Source organism: Chaetura pelagica, unplaced genomic scaffold (assembly GCF_000747805.2).
Source record: "Chaetura pelagica isolate M959 unplaced genomic scaffold, ChaPel_1.0 scaffold401, whole genome shotgun sequence".
Classification (NCBI taxonomy): domain Eukaryota; kingdom Metazoa; phylum Chordata; class Aves; order Apodiformes; family Apodidae; genus Chaetura; species Chaetura pelagica.
The window spans coordinates 1,364,677-1,378,377 of NW_009952259.1; the positions used below are offsets into that span (position 1 = coordinate 1,364,677).

At 42.1% G+C, this 13,701-nt stretch overlaps 1 protein-coding gene across 1 annotated transcript in view; it reads left to right on the forward strand.

Annotated features, from left to right (window-relative positions):
- The first annotated feature begins 920 nt into the window (after positions 1 to 920).
- Positions 921 to 13,701, forward strand: part of ANO1 (anoctamin 1, calcium activated chloride channel) — a 45,758-nt gene continuing 32,977 nt past the window's right edge. The window contains 6 exon segments of the mRNA XM_010007426.1: positions 921 to 1,028; positions 4,505 to 4,831; positions 7,087 to 7,185; positions 8,716 to 8,867; positions 10,597 to 10,651; positions 13,438 to 13,489. Of these exon segments, the coding sequence (XP_010005728.1) occupies positions 921 to 1,028; positions 4,505 to 4,831; positions 7,087 to 7,185; positions 8,716 to 8,867; positions 10,597 to 10,651; positions 13,438 to 13,489 (793 nt within the window).

Below are 13,701 nucleotides of genomic sequence, written 5' to 3' on the forward strand. Positions count from 1 at the left end.
TACTAGAGCGTGCTCCTCTGCATGTTTGTGGTGTTTGTTTTTTGGGGAGAGTTAATTTAGTATCTATTCAAGGCTAAATTCTAAAATTCTTGCTTTATCTAGACAAGCAAATCCTGCTCCCGTGTGGTTTAAAACAAGGGGGGAAATACTGCAGTATTTTACTTCAATGTCAAAATGAATCAAATCTTGGAAAACTTTGCCTTCTGTTGATCATATAAATGCACATATGCAAACACTAGTTGGCATTTTGTCAGTTTTCTGTTTGCTCAGTTTGAGGGAAATTTTGATAGGAAATCCTTTACCCCACCCATTCAACTACTAAGTAGAAACATGGATGTCTGGCAGGTTGAGAGGGAGAAAACCTCAGATTTTCAAGACTACTTAGATAAGGATGGTTCAGTAAATCAGATGGAGTACATAGGTACTTGATGGGAAACCCACTGAGTAGATTTTCAGCATGAACTAGTGCTTTTTGAAGGAGAAAATGCCTACTGGAAAGGGGTAAAACACTCTGCTATGTCTTGTCACCAACTAATTCTCAGACTCTTTTTCTCTTTCCCCCCCCTTTTTCCTTCTCTTGCCAAGAAATGTGATCATTCTATGACACCATAGAGTGAACACATCCTGAGACAGCAGTGGAGAAAAGAAGGGAACTGAGCACTGTGGAGGAGGAGACCTAGGTAGGGCTGAAGAAGGCTGTGGGAAAGCTGAGAAGGGTGGGAGCCCTGCACAAGGGCTCATTGGCAGAAGAAGGCAGGAACCAGGATACGTTTCAGCTTGGGTGGCTCTGGGAGGAGCAAGTGTTGGGCTTAAAAGTGTCTTGATGAAAATTGTTCCCTTTCTTTTCAGACACGGACAGTGAGTTTCATGGGGTGGATTTTCTGGCAGAAGACCTCAACGTGGCTCCAGAGGAGACAGGAATGAGGGTGAACAAGAAATACTCCTGTTCACCTGCTGAGGAGAAGGGGATCCACATTATCAACATCCGAGCTATTGAGGATATAGGATATGACCAGCACGAGAGTACAGTGAGTAGAAGACTTGCCAGATGTGCCATGACTGGCAGACTGTGCTTTACCCCTCTGCTTATTTCTCATGCTTTCCATTCCCAGGATGCTTTGAAATCCTCTCCCTCCCCCTCGCAGAGATGCTGAGGATTGCCACCAGCCACAGCACATGCTGTCAGTGGGGTTTGTTCTTTGATGTGAAGAAGGGAAGCAGGGGATCCTTGTTTAACCTGTAGCATGAGAAGGGGTTGGCTGCACTCAGAGGGATCAATCTGGCCGTTGGGCTGTGGCAACCTGCCCATCTCTTTGCCACACAGAAAAGAACAGAAAAAATGTCTAAAATTTCATGTGAAATCTGTTGTTAGCAGAGGCAACATTCAACTAATATCCTGTAGCAGGCAATAGAGGTTACATTTCCAGTCTTATTAATTGTGCCTTGGTTAAACTCTTTTAACGCTTATTAGTAATTTGAATACCCAAAGGGATTAGGAATTGGTTATGTCACAAACACACAAGAAGGGGATTATTCAGGTGAAGGAATCAAGGTGGAGTGGACTACACAACAGATCTCTCTGGGGGAAGGTGTAGCTGAAAAAAGCAACACTTGATTCACTGTGCTGGTGCTTAATTAGGATGGAGCGTGGAGGAATAATTCTATCAGAGTGTAAACATTCCTCCTGCCCTGGGAAAACTGAAATGTCTTTTCTGTGTCTCGTGCAACCAAAGGGACATGAGCCCTACCTGGTCTTAAGTCAAGGCAGCTTGCTCTATTCCAGCATAGCAGCAATGCAAGAAAGGGTGTGACCTAATACCTTGCAGTATTAATACCAGATCCTTAAAGAATCTGACAGTTTCTTTCTTTAAAACAGGACCAACAGGCTTTTTTGAGTCTTTTGGCTGTGTCCCTGTCACAGTGGGACACAGCTATTCTCATGCATTAATAAATGTATTGAGACTTTAGCAGCCACAGTGCAGCACCTCTCACTCAGTTTCTGCAGTGTGACCTGTCCCCTTTCTGGTGGCAGTGGCTCAAAAAACCAGAAATGGGATTTTCTGTGCCACTTTTCCTCCCCCCAGGGCACGCTCCAGGAGAAGAGGAGCTGTGGCCAGGATGTGCTGGTCTCACCCGAGCTCCCAAAGCAGTTAAGAAACCTCTGGCACACTCAATGCTGCCATCTTCAAGAGCCAATCCCAGTCCTGCCACTTTCTTTTGTTTATTGACCTCCAGAACCAACCAACTAATTACTGTCCCTTGAAGTAAATCCAACAAGGAGGGGAAGTGGTTGGATTCTGAGTCTTTTGCCTGTTTCAGCTCCCTGCACTTACCTGAACATCTATCACTTCAGCCCAGTTTTCCAGAAATAAATATTTAATTAGTTCAGGAGATCACATCTTTAACAATCAAATACAACTAGCTATCTTAAAGGAAATCCCAGTGTTCCTGTATCTTGTTTACAACAACTCTTGACTTTGAAGAGGCATTGGATCTTGACAACCCAGCTAGTTACTGTTTCTTAATATTTTGTTCCTACAGAAATTTGCATAACTGAGTTGCCTGTCACAAGCAGGGCTGTTAGCTTGCTTGTAAAAAATGTTCTGAGTTCACATTAATGCCATTAAACAGGAAGAAATCAGAAAGCAGTAGTTATTAATGGTCTTCTACGTTGTAATTATTCTTAGGAACAGGAATATGTAGGTAGGGCATAAACATGAGCAGCTTGTGCTCTGAAGAATGTGTTTAATTGTCATGGTGAAATAAGGCAGATGGTGGAGCAGGGGAAAGAGGGAATAGGACAAACAGTGAAGTCTATGGTGGCAGCAGTTCTATATTCTAATTACCAAGAAGATGGAGATGCCCTAATTGCCAGGAGTCACATGGAAAAGACAAGGTGTCATGGGCACAAGTTGCTTTGAAGAGATTCCTCTTGGGCACAAGGACAGTCAAACGTTGGAATAGTCTTCAAAGGGAAGCAGTAGATTTCCCCACAATGAACAGTTTTAAGTCTCAGCTTGACAGGGTGCTGAGCCATCTCATATCAACTATAGCAGTACCTGGAAAGGTTGGATCCTTGAGGTCCCTTCCAATCTGACATTCTGTGATTAATATATTATATCCTCTTTCCAAACATGGGAAGATGAGGTTTGCTGCTTGTCTTTGTTGTCCAAGTAGGAATCTCCCCAGGGCAAAAAGGGAAGAACAGACTGTTCCTTAAAGGCATTGGTTTACAGATGTAACTGGGACCTGCCCTCCCCAAGGTGATGTGCAGAGAAGTGTGCACATTTTTGTAACAGCAGGTGTGTTTCAGTGAAGTTTTGCCTGTATTGGCTGTGATATATTGTACAGTAACCTCAGAGATTGCTCTTTTCATCTGAGGTTTAGAAAGAACTGTTTGCCAATAACTTAGATTCACAGCTTTATGTGTGCAACAAGCAGGAGATGGACACATGTCCAATGGGTTTTGGCCAATATGATTTACAGCCAGTGGCCAGTTGCTGTCACTGGAGCACAAGTCCCTTTTCCTGCATGGAAGCTTAACATTCTTCTGTAAAATTAAAAACCAGGAATTGTCCCTGGTCCCTGAAAAGCCACTCCTGTGATATTTTTTGTAAAAACAAATATAAGTTAGGAGGGAATTTTAATTTGTTTTAAAATGCTCCATGCACGTCCAAGGATAGAATTGTGAATTATGGATGAAAAGTGCTATTGGAAGTAGAAATTAATAATTGTAAGTGTTTTTGTATGTTTTTATAACTGTCCTATGCATTTTTTTGAGACAAATGCTTAGAAATGGACTTGTGTTTTAAGACTTGCATTCCTTGCCTCTTGCAACACTTGCACGAGGTTAATCCAAGATGGGAATGAAATCTTTGCCACCATCAGATTGCAAAGTGACACAGGTTTTGTAAGTGGGGAAAAAAGTGATGAACTCAGTAAGCAGTGAACCCACTGCCCTGGCTAAGGTCCAGTTGCATTTTTGGCCGTGCTTGGTGACCAGCTGGCTCCCTTCAGTCTGTATCTAAGCTGATCTCTTTCTCAGATGATACAAACTTGCAAGGCTAGATAAGAGAAGTGAGAAATGTTTGCACTTGATATTAATCCATTTGTCAGAATTGAAACGCAGATGTCCTGGGTGGAAAAGGACAGATGATCTTAGTGGTGATTAACCCCCAGAGGAGAAAACCAAACCCACCAAGTAGCTGACTTACGAGCTAGTGTGCTGGTAATTAGATTAAATCCCAATCATTTTAGCTATTTATTTCTGGCCAATAAAATCCCAGCTGGCCATCAATAAAATTGCAGGTGTTAACTTGCAAAATTGTTTTGAGTGAGTAGCATGGGTGGGCTCCTCCTGTAGGTGTGGTGTTTGAATGTGGGTCATCGTGTGCTCCAGACAAGAAGTCCTTGATACAAGGTCTGTCTGGTGTTCATGTTGGCGTATGTACTAATTATTCTTCTCCTCTCTCCTTTTCTCCACATCCCCTTTCCCTGCTTCCAGTTATTAAATTCCCTATCCAAAAATCCAGATGCTGACTGCAAATATGGACTTTACTTCAGAGATGGCAAGAGGAAAGTAGACTACATCTTAGTCTATCAATACAAGAAGTCCTCGGCAGGGAGAACACTCACCAAGAGAGTTCATCATAATGATTCAAGTGTCCGAAGCACCAAGCAGGACCAGCCACTTCCCGGGAAAGGAGTCCAGCTGGAAATGGGGGAATGTGAACCTCACGTGGATTACCACGAAGATGACAAGAGGTTTCGCAGGGAGGAGTATGAAGGGAACCTGGTAGAGGCTGGTCTGGAACTGGAACGCGATGAGGATGTAAGGAGCCGTTTCAGATGGGTAAAGATGAGGAGGAGAAGGTGGCTGAAGGAGATGCTGAGCTGTTCCTGTGAGCCTGGCTCTGGTCAAGGTTACACAAGCTCAGCTCTTCCAGAATGTGTTTTCAGTTCTGGCAGCACTGTCCTCTCCCACTGATTTAATTCACTTCACAGGAATGGGCAGTGGGTTTTTATTGCCCCAATGAAGTGAAGTTTCTTACTTTTCTTGGCCGAGACTCATGGCGCATCCACTATTGCAACACAGCTCACTGATGTGTTGCCATATCTAGAAGTGAGGCTTAATTTGCTCTGAAAACTAATCCCAACTTGGTGGGTTTACACTGTGGTTTGGATCCACTGGTAATTCCAGTTCTGATGAAAAATACCTGATACAGACAGTGATATTTTTATACCTCAATGTATTTAAATTTGTTCAGGGGGTTCTGGTACATGCTGGAGCGCGTGGGTCTGTATTTCAGTTTGCTCTTTCCATTCTTAGATGTGAACAGTACAGCTTGTAACGCCTTTCACCTGCACCCTGAAAACAGTACATTCTATTAAAAGACCATTAGACTATATAAAAAATGATGTGTGTGAAGTACTGCCAGTGTGTGATTAGTAGAAATAGGCACAGCGGTATTAATTTCAAAGGCAGCTATTACAATTAACTGATCCTGCCAATAGGGCTGAAACTCCTATGAGAGAGAGTAAACATTTATGCTGGTTTTATTTACAGGACCTAAAAGTTGAGATTAAACAGCTAGACTTGTGATCAGAATGTTAAAAAAAAATAATCTGCCCTCTGTTATTCATAAATACAGGCATGTACATAATGATATATATGGATATAAAAGTAAGTATTTTGCATGGTATGATGCAAAAAAGAAACCATTTCACTTCTCTGTCCTGCAAGTGAAATTAAGATTTGCTCTCCATCGAACTTGCAAATTACTGTAGTGAACTAGAAGCTTGCCTGTGCCAAGTTGTAGATATTTAAATCCTTTGCAAGATGGGAGGCCCCCACCTGTGACATGTAATCTGGTTTCAAATTAAGCAGAAGGGCTCAGGGTTCAAGCCAGGACACTGTAAAAGAGAAAAAACCCTGTACTTTCCGTACAAGATACCAAAGCATGGGAGGACTGTGCAGAGAGAAGAGCAAGCCACAGAGATTTACATCAGCTTCCATATCCAGCACATCAGTGCAGGGGGTAAAACCTGGCAGCACTTGGGCTTGAGCAGCATGCCACCCACTTGCACTGGGGGCTTACTGATTGCAAAAAGAGCAAAGGTTTCTTAAACAGATGATGCTTACTAAGTCACTTAAACTCTCTTCAATGGGGTAAGTTTGGAGGTGATTTGGAAGCCATGCCTCATGGGCAGGCTGGCAGCTACTTATGTCCTCTGAGTAACCCATTTCTGGAAAGCCAGTGCAAGGCATAGCTGTGTGAGAGCCAGTTGTTACCATAACTGAGCTGATACAGCAGCAAGTCTAGAAAAGTTCATTAAAGTTCCCTTCTCTTCTTGGTGCTGAATACCAGCTAGTTTCTTTCCATTGTCCAATGGCTTTGAAATGGTTGCTCCTGTGGGAGTGAATAGGGGTGTGTATGGAGTGCCAGGAGCAAACCCCCATGTCCAGCCATCTCAAGCAGAGCTCAGAGCACTAGTGGGATGCAAGCACACACCTTAGAGTCTCATCAACACTTATCTTCTTTTTTTTTCTCTTTTGTTTGGTCAAATTCTTCCTAGCAGTTTTCCTGATTAAAACATGTGGTGTTTTAATGTTGATACATCTATATCTGAGGCTGCTTCTCCCTTACTGCAGTTCTGGTCCTTTGAGATACTGAGCAACTCTGAGGAGGCAGCAGATACTCTCTTAGCTCCATTAATTACAATGCACTCATTAAATCAGACCATTTGGCTGGGTGCCTGTGCTTCAAATTTAACTGGCTTAGACTGTATTTGTGTTCGTAGTCATTAGCTTTTATTTCCCAAACAGTTTTTATCTGTTTAATCTTGTGGTAATTGTTCTGAAAGACAATAGTGGTTTTGAGTCACATTTCCTAGCAGCTCAGCACAGAGAGGTGTTCAGTGATTGTCCTGTTGTTAGAAACCTGCTGTCTCAAATGAGATTTAGCTCAGTGACAGTAATAAACTGTTCCTTAAGTACGTATGAAACACAAGGGGAAAAATACTTTATTTCCTCTCATCAGTGACCTTTTATCTTGGTTGTTTTTGTTTGTTTTGTTTTTTTTGAAGACTAAAATCCATGGGGTTGGATTTGTAAAAATACATGCACCATGGAATGTGTTGTGTCGAGAGGCAGAATTTCTTAAGCTCAAGATGCCCACAAAAAAGGTGAGTCTTGGTTTTCCTTTATTTCCTCTGGAAGGTGTAGTTTAAACATATCCTCATCTCTGAGCACCTAACAGATGTAGGCTTTTTTTCCCCCAAGCATTTTTAAGATAGTTCACTGATCTGTATGGAAAATGAGAGTCACAAACTTGCTTGGGAAGGAGGAATGGAAATCAGGAATTCCCAGCATCTCCCACCATCTCTACACGATGCGAGTAGTTCCATAAATTGCCTCATCCTGTCAGCGTGTTCTAAAAGAAAAGGCTGCAATTGATGGTGAAATTTCTGTGTGCATTTTGGAGAGGTTTTCTCACCTGAAACACTAGACTGCTAAAAATGAGTGTAAGAGTAACAATTTGTGTGCAGGAGTCTTGCTGGGTTTGGTGACTCTTCATATGCATCATTAGTCATAGTTGCAGGGGTTGAGAACACTCTACCACAAAATAAATTACCTTTCAGAATATTTGAAATATCATTAAAGAGATGACAGTATATTTTCATCAATTCTAAGTCATCTGTGATAGATAGTTACCTGCTCAGTGAGCACAGCTTACAGATGGATTAATATTTAAACACATACTAAGTGCATGTCCCAGACTGCAGAGGGAAGTCTGTAATGGAGCGAGAGACAGTCTCACAGCCCAGCATCATTTATTACAACACTAAACCCCCACTTTTGGTTTAGATTTCATATTAATACCCATCATTGCCTCACTTACCACCGATTTTTATCAGAAGCACAATTAGATATAAAAAGTCTGTTGATCCTGTAGTTAAAGCTGCTTTGTAACAAAAGAAAAGTTAGGGTGAGCATTTTGTCGAGGTTTTTTTTTTGTGTATGAAAGAGGCCACCTAAGCCTGCAGGCCTTGCTTGGGAGAGTGATGTTCCTGAGAACACCCTCAGACACCTAAGGCTTTATGTCCAGCCAAGCATCTTCCTTTGGTGGGAGCCCTGCCCTGGATCTGCATGTAGCTTTTCTGGCTCAGAGAAACAAGCCTGTCATCCTCTTTTGTGACCTGCTAACACAATTCCTGCATTTAATAAACAGAACTGCAGTAGACAATTCCAGATATTTTGGTTCCTTTATGTAGAAGAGAGGAGACTGCTGAAACATACATAACGTTCCCAGGAAAGGCCCCAGGGAGAGGAAACCTGTTGTTTTGCATAGGGGCTCCATAGTTCCTTCATGTCTTTGTCCCATTGCATCAAGAAACTAGTAAATGCCAAAGGACCAGGTGTCTGAGGAGCCAGTGCCAAGTATATCTCTCCTGAATACCCCAGCCTGATTATTTGGAACAAAACACAGGCCATGCTTTGGTTCAGGGGGAAAGCAACAGGCTTTCTCTGCTTGCCTTGGTGTGACTTTCCCATTCATCTCTGTGTTTCTGAATGTTTTCAAGAAGGTAAGCTGTGCTCCTTGATCATTTATTTTCATATATATTTAGCAGACGGTTCATTCCTCACGGTTCACTCTCTCCTACAGATAACCAGAAAGCAAGACAGTTCAGCTAATTTTCTCTTCTCCCACTCAGATGTATCAGATCAATCAGACCCATGGTCTTCTGAAAAAGATTAACTCTGTCATCCAAAAGATAACAGAGCCCATCCAGCCCAAAGTGGCAGAACACAAGCCTCAGACAGTGAAGCGCCTCTCCTACCCCTTCTCCAGAGAGAAACAGCACCTGTAAGTGAAAGCTTTCTGTAAATGTCCATGGTAACAGGTCCCTGCAAAGATTAGTTCCATTTTGCAGTAAATTTAATTTTTGTTTGGCTCACTGTTGAGGAGTCAGGCTTTGAGGAGCCCCTCTGTGAAATCTCAGTGCTGCTGTTGTGGCATCTAATAAATACCTATGTAACTATACACACTAGCCTGCCAAACAAGACTTATCATGTGGTTTACAATAGTCTCTTTACCATGTAAAATAAAATGCTCAGTAAAATTTGTAGCCAGAGATATGGGCTGATACATTTCAGAGTAATTTCATTCATCTGGTATGGGCAGCTCACACATGTGCTGCCAACCAGGCCTTGACCTTGGAAGTGCTCTGAAGTCCATGGTGGCTTTGCCATCGATTTCAGGTCAGTAAGAATAGCTGCAAATGTGGGTGTAGGAAAAAATCAGGAGGTGGGGCCCAGCCAAAGTTTCAACTGCCCTGGATTGCTTTGCTGCTGCTCTTCCTTGGCCACCATCCCAGAGGAGAAGCTTTGAAGAGTGTGTTGATGTGTGTGCCAGCTGGAACAAACAACAGTCCCAGGGCAAGATTTCTTCACTGTACATACAGGGGTTTTAGTTTTTCAGCAAGGGATGCAGAACACTGATGGAGTTCTGTGTGTTAGTTGAGCCAGTCAGTGTGTGTGACATTTGGCATGTTCTTGGACTTGTAGGAAAGGTTTTTACATATTGCTTGCAGGATGTTCTCACACAGCAAAGGAGTCTGGTGCCTCAGAGGAAGCCCAAAAGATGCTCCTTAGCTTAGGCGTGGATGTGACTTATGCTGGTTGCAGTGGTGGCTTTTTTTTTGGTGAGACCATCTGTGCCTTTGCTGCATAACGGAGGCAAGAGTGGCCTCCCAGAGATTAAGGTGCAGACAAGATGTACAGATTATTAGGAGAAATTCAAGGCCAGCAGTGGTCAGGGATTCAACTTACATGATCGTCAGAAGTCTCTTGTGCAGAAAAACCTATAAATACATAAAACCAATGAAACGTATAAGCACCCTCTTTAAAATATGAGAGTTGGGTTGGGCTTTCTTTTGAATGAGGTGTCTACAAGCTATTTAATGTTAGCTATGAGAGATCCCCAGGAGGAATGAAAATATTAAAGGGGTCAACAAGAGCAGGAAATGACTGGCTTCTTCTTTTTTTTTTTTTTTTTTTTCTTCAGAAATAGAACTCACTAAAAATAGCAGTTCCTCAGGAACAAGACTGCCTGAAAATAGCTGTTTCTCAGGAGCAGGGCTGGCTGCTTCTGAAAGAAGTAGCTATTAATGTATAATTGTCCCTGAGGCTGGTTTCTGAGAAAATGCTGTATATACAGAGGGATGTAAAGAGATATGTTCACAGGAAACACAGGCACCCCTCTCCTGTCAGAGGTCCTGTAAACTCCAATAGCTCACAAAAGTTCATTTGGTTTGCTTGTCTTAGGCACAGTTAGATCAATCACAGCACTGGAAGATATTTCCCTCTATGCTGGTTAAAACAGCACTCTGGGATGTTCTTACTATTCAGACCAGTAAATGATAAAGCTTCCATCAGTTCTAACCAAACCTACATTTGTTTCTTCTCCTAGGACTGAGAAACCCTTCCCAGCAGCAAGAGCCAACTCTGAAACACAAACACTCTCTTTCCACAGAAGATCCAAGAACTTTGTTGAATTGCAAAACCTAATGGGCTTCCTTCTAATCTTTTAACAGATTTGATTTGTCTGACAGAGATTCCTTCTTTGACAGCAAAACAAGAAGCACTATAGTAAGTACTGTATATAAATAATTTATGGTGGGTAGTGCCTTAGTCATGGTGTTAACAGCCCCTTGGCCAGCTTCACTACAATGCCTGCTGCTACTTTGCCTTTCTTAACCAAATGCCAGGGATCACTTGTGGTATCAGTTATTGAAATTATTAATAAAATGTTTCCAGCTTTAGCATAGGTAATGAATAGTCTTTGATGCTAACAGGTTGCTGCCTTTTGGAAAATAATTTGGATCTTTCTAGTTCACAGTTAATCTGGGATATAGTTTTTTAGTAGACATATCACCAGAAGGGACTAGATTTACATTCGAGCACTGGTTATGGCACCAGCTCCCTGCACCCTGTGTGATTCATTTCCCTTTTGTAAGGCAAATTGCTCTTTTGATAAAATGCTGGGAAATCTCCCAAAACAAATTCCAATGAAACAACCAGGTATTTGTAGGGAATATTATTTCTAGTTTTGGGGGGCAATTCTCTAAGGTGGTGTTGAAAGCGTTAAGTTTTATGATTTTTATTTAACATTAAAGTTTGCATGAAGCAAATGCAACAAGGGCAGAAAACTGCATCTTGTTCTGATTGTGTGTCTACTCAGCTCTGTTACACAGCAAGCATGATGGACACGTGTGCAGCCCTGGGACTGGGCTGAGCCATTTCTGCCTTTGTGTTGGAGGGTCCTTACTCCTTCAGTTCTCCTCTCTTGGTTAAACTTCTGCAGTTCCCTTACAGAAATAGAGCCTGATATAGGAATATGAGGTCACAAACTACATTTTTGTGACTTACAGAGCATAAAAGAGAGTGGGGGAGTAGGTGTAGCCTCCTTCAGAGCCCCTGAGAAGGGAATTGAAAGGACAGATCATGTGGCAGCCAGGGTGGTTGGAAGGGACCATGCCAAGCAGCACTTGCTGCAACACTTCTCAAAGTATAACATGGAGTCTTTGCTCTACTCCACTGCTGCTAATCAGTGGGTTGGAATGTGACTGTGAGCCTGCTTTTATCTTCTATTTAACATTAGCCTTTTGGGTGGTAAGTAGTTACAAAAAGAGCTTATATCACAATTATAGCTGTCTTTTATTGCTAGGGTGATAAGAGCTGTAAGATATCTAAACTTCCCTTTCCTGCTTTGACATTCCAGTGTGTGGATCCCATGATGTAGTTCCCCTGTAGCTTGAAGTGCACTGATTTGGTGGGAGTGCAGGTCATCAGGGCTAGTTGAGTTTGACCAGGGAAGGCAGAGGCAGCAGCACAGGAGGGGAAAAGAAAAAAGACAACCATCAAATTGCTTTGTTAAATAAATGCTTAAATGCTTTCATTTGAGATGGGAAAAAAAACCCCAAACAAGATAGTTTGTGTTTGTAGATTTTCTTTTGTATGTTTAGATATATAGGAAAATAACTTTGAATTGCAAAAAGGGAGCAAAAAAGAGTTAAAATTCATGACAACAAGCTGTCTGAGAAAGGTAGCAGGACAAAATGGCACCATAGGACAAGAAGCTGAGCAAAACTGACTGAAACAAAAGGAGCTCATAACAGAGGCTGGGAGGAAGAGGAGGGATGGGATTTTTTAAACCCCTCAAGGGACACTGAGCATAGAACAATGGTGCTGGTAGCATGTTGCTTTGTCTGAAGTCCTTGTAAATCACCAGGTAATAAAAGATCGACTGGATGTTTAACGGCATCATTTTATCCCACATGCATTTCTCTTTGTATTCTTGCTTCTTAAAGTTCTCACCTGCCTCTCTCCTATGTATTTTTAAACCACAGTGCAAATATTGACCCTTCCGCCTGCTGCAAAATGAACAGGAATCTGGTCACTCCCTGTGAATCTTTGATGAATAGAAACTAAGCCAAAGACCTTTTACTTATTTTAAACAAGCCATGCACATTGTATAACTGAAAATCTCTCCGTGGCAGCCCCTCGAATTCACTGGGGTTAGAAGAGAACACCAGGCAGATGGGGCCAAAGTTTGTCTGCATGGGCTGCATGCTGAGATGTGAAAAGGTTATTTGCCAATAAATGCAATAAATCATCAAATCAATACATCACTTTTGCCACTGAGGTCAGGCAAGTTCAGAAATTTTAAGGTTAGCCTGTGCTAGCCTGTCCAGTTTCTGACAAAGGGCTGCTTCTGCATGCACGTGATGAGCCTGGGACTCTGCTGAAGTCCTTGGTTTGAAGCCAGCTTAGAATCACAGAGTCTTCTTGATTGGAAAAGATCTTTAAGATCATCAAGTCCAACCATTAAGCCAGCACTGCCAAGTCCATCACTAAATCATGTCTCCCACTTCACATCTACATGGCTTTGAAATCCCTCCAGGGATGGTGGCTCCACCACTGCCCTGGGCAGCCTGTGCCACAGTCTGACAACCCTTCCAGTTAAGACATTTTTCCAGATATCCAATCTCAACCTCCCTTGGCACAGCTTGAGGCCAGACATGGGAGGTGAGGGAAGAGCAGGTCCAGCACAGTGCCTAGTCCTGGTAGAAGAGGGCTTCTGATTCTTGATTGATGTCAAATATGAGTAAACCCAGTTATGTCAGTGGTTAGGTGTAACTTCATTTTCCCTCATCAGTTACCTTGGTATCTGGCTACTCAGTTAAGCTTTTTTTCTATGGATAACTCAGCATGCAACACTGAAAGCCCTGCTCTCCTGCATGCCATGACTTTTATCAAAGAGTGATGACTTCATCGACGTCTTGGTTTTGCCAATATTTGAGCTGTACACACAAAAAGATTGCTTTTCACTGGCAGTGTCTGGAGTAACCCTTTCCTTTCTTTTACTTCCATAGGTTTATGAAATATTGAAAAGAACAACATGTACCAAAGCAAAGTACAGCATGGGTAAGGAACTTTATTTAGCTTTCAAATCAATACTGTTTTCAGATATTGAAAATAATTGCAATTTGTAATTGGCTGTGGAGTTTAGGTTTTTCCCCTGCTCTCTAATTTGATGTATGCAGTTATAATTATTTTATTTGGAAATTTAATTTCATATTCAAATGTGAATATATAGATTTATATTCTCTAAGTCAAATGGTAAGTGAGCATACAGT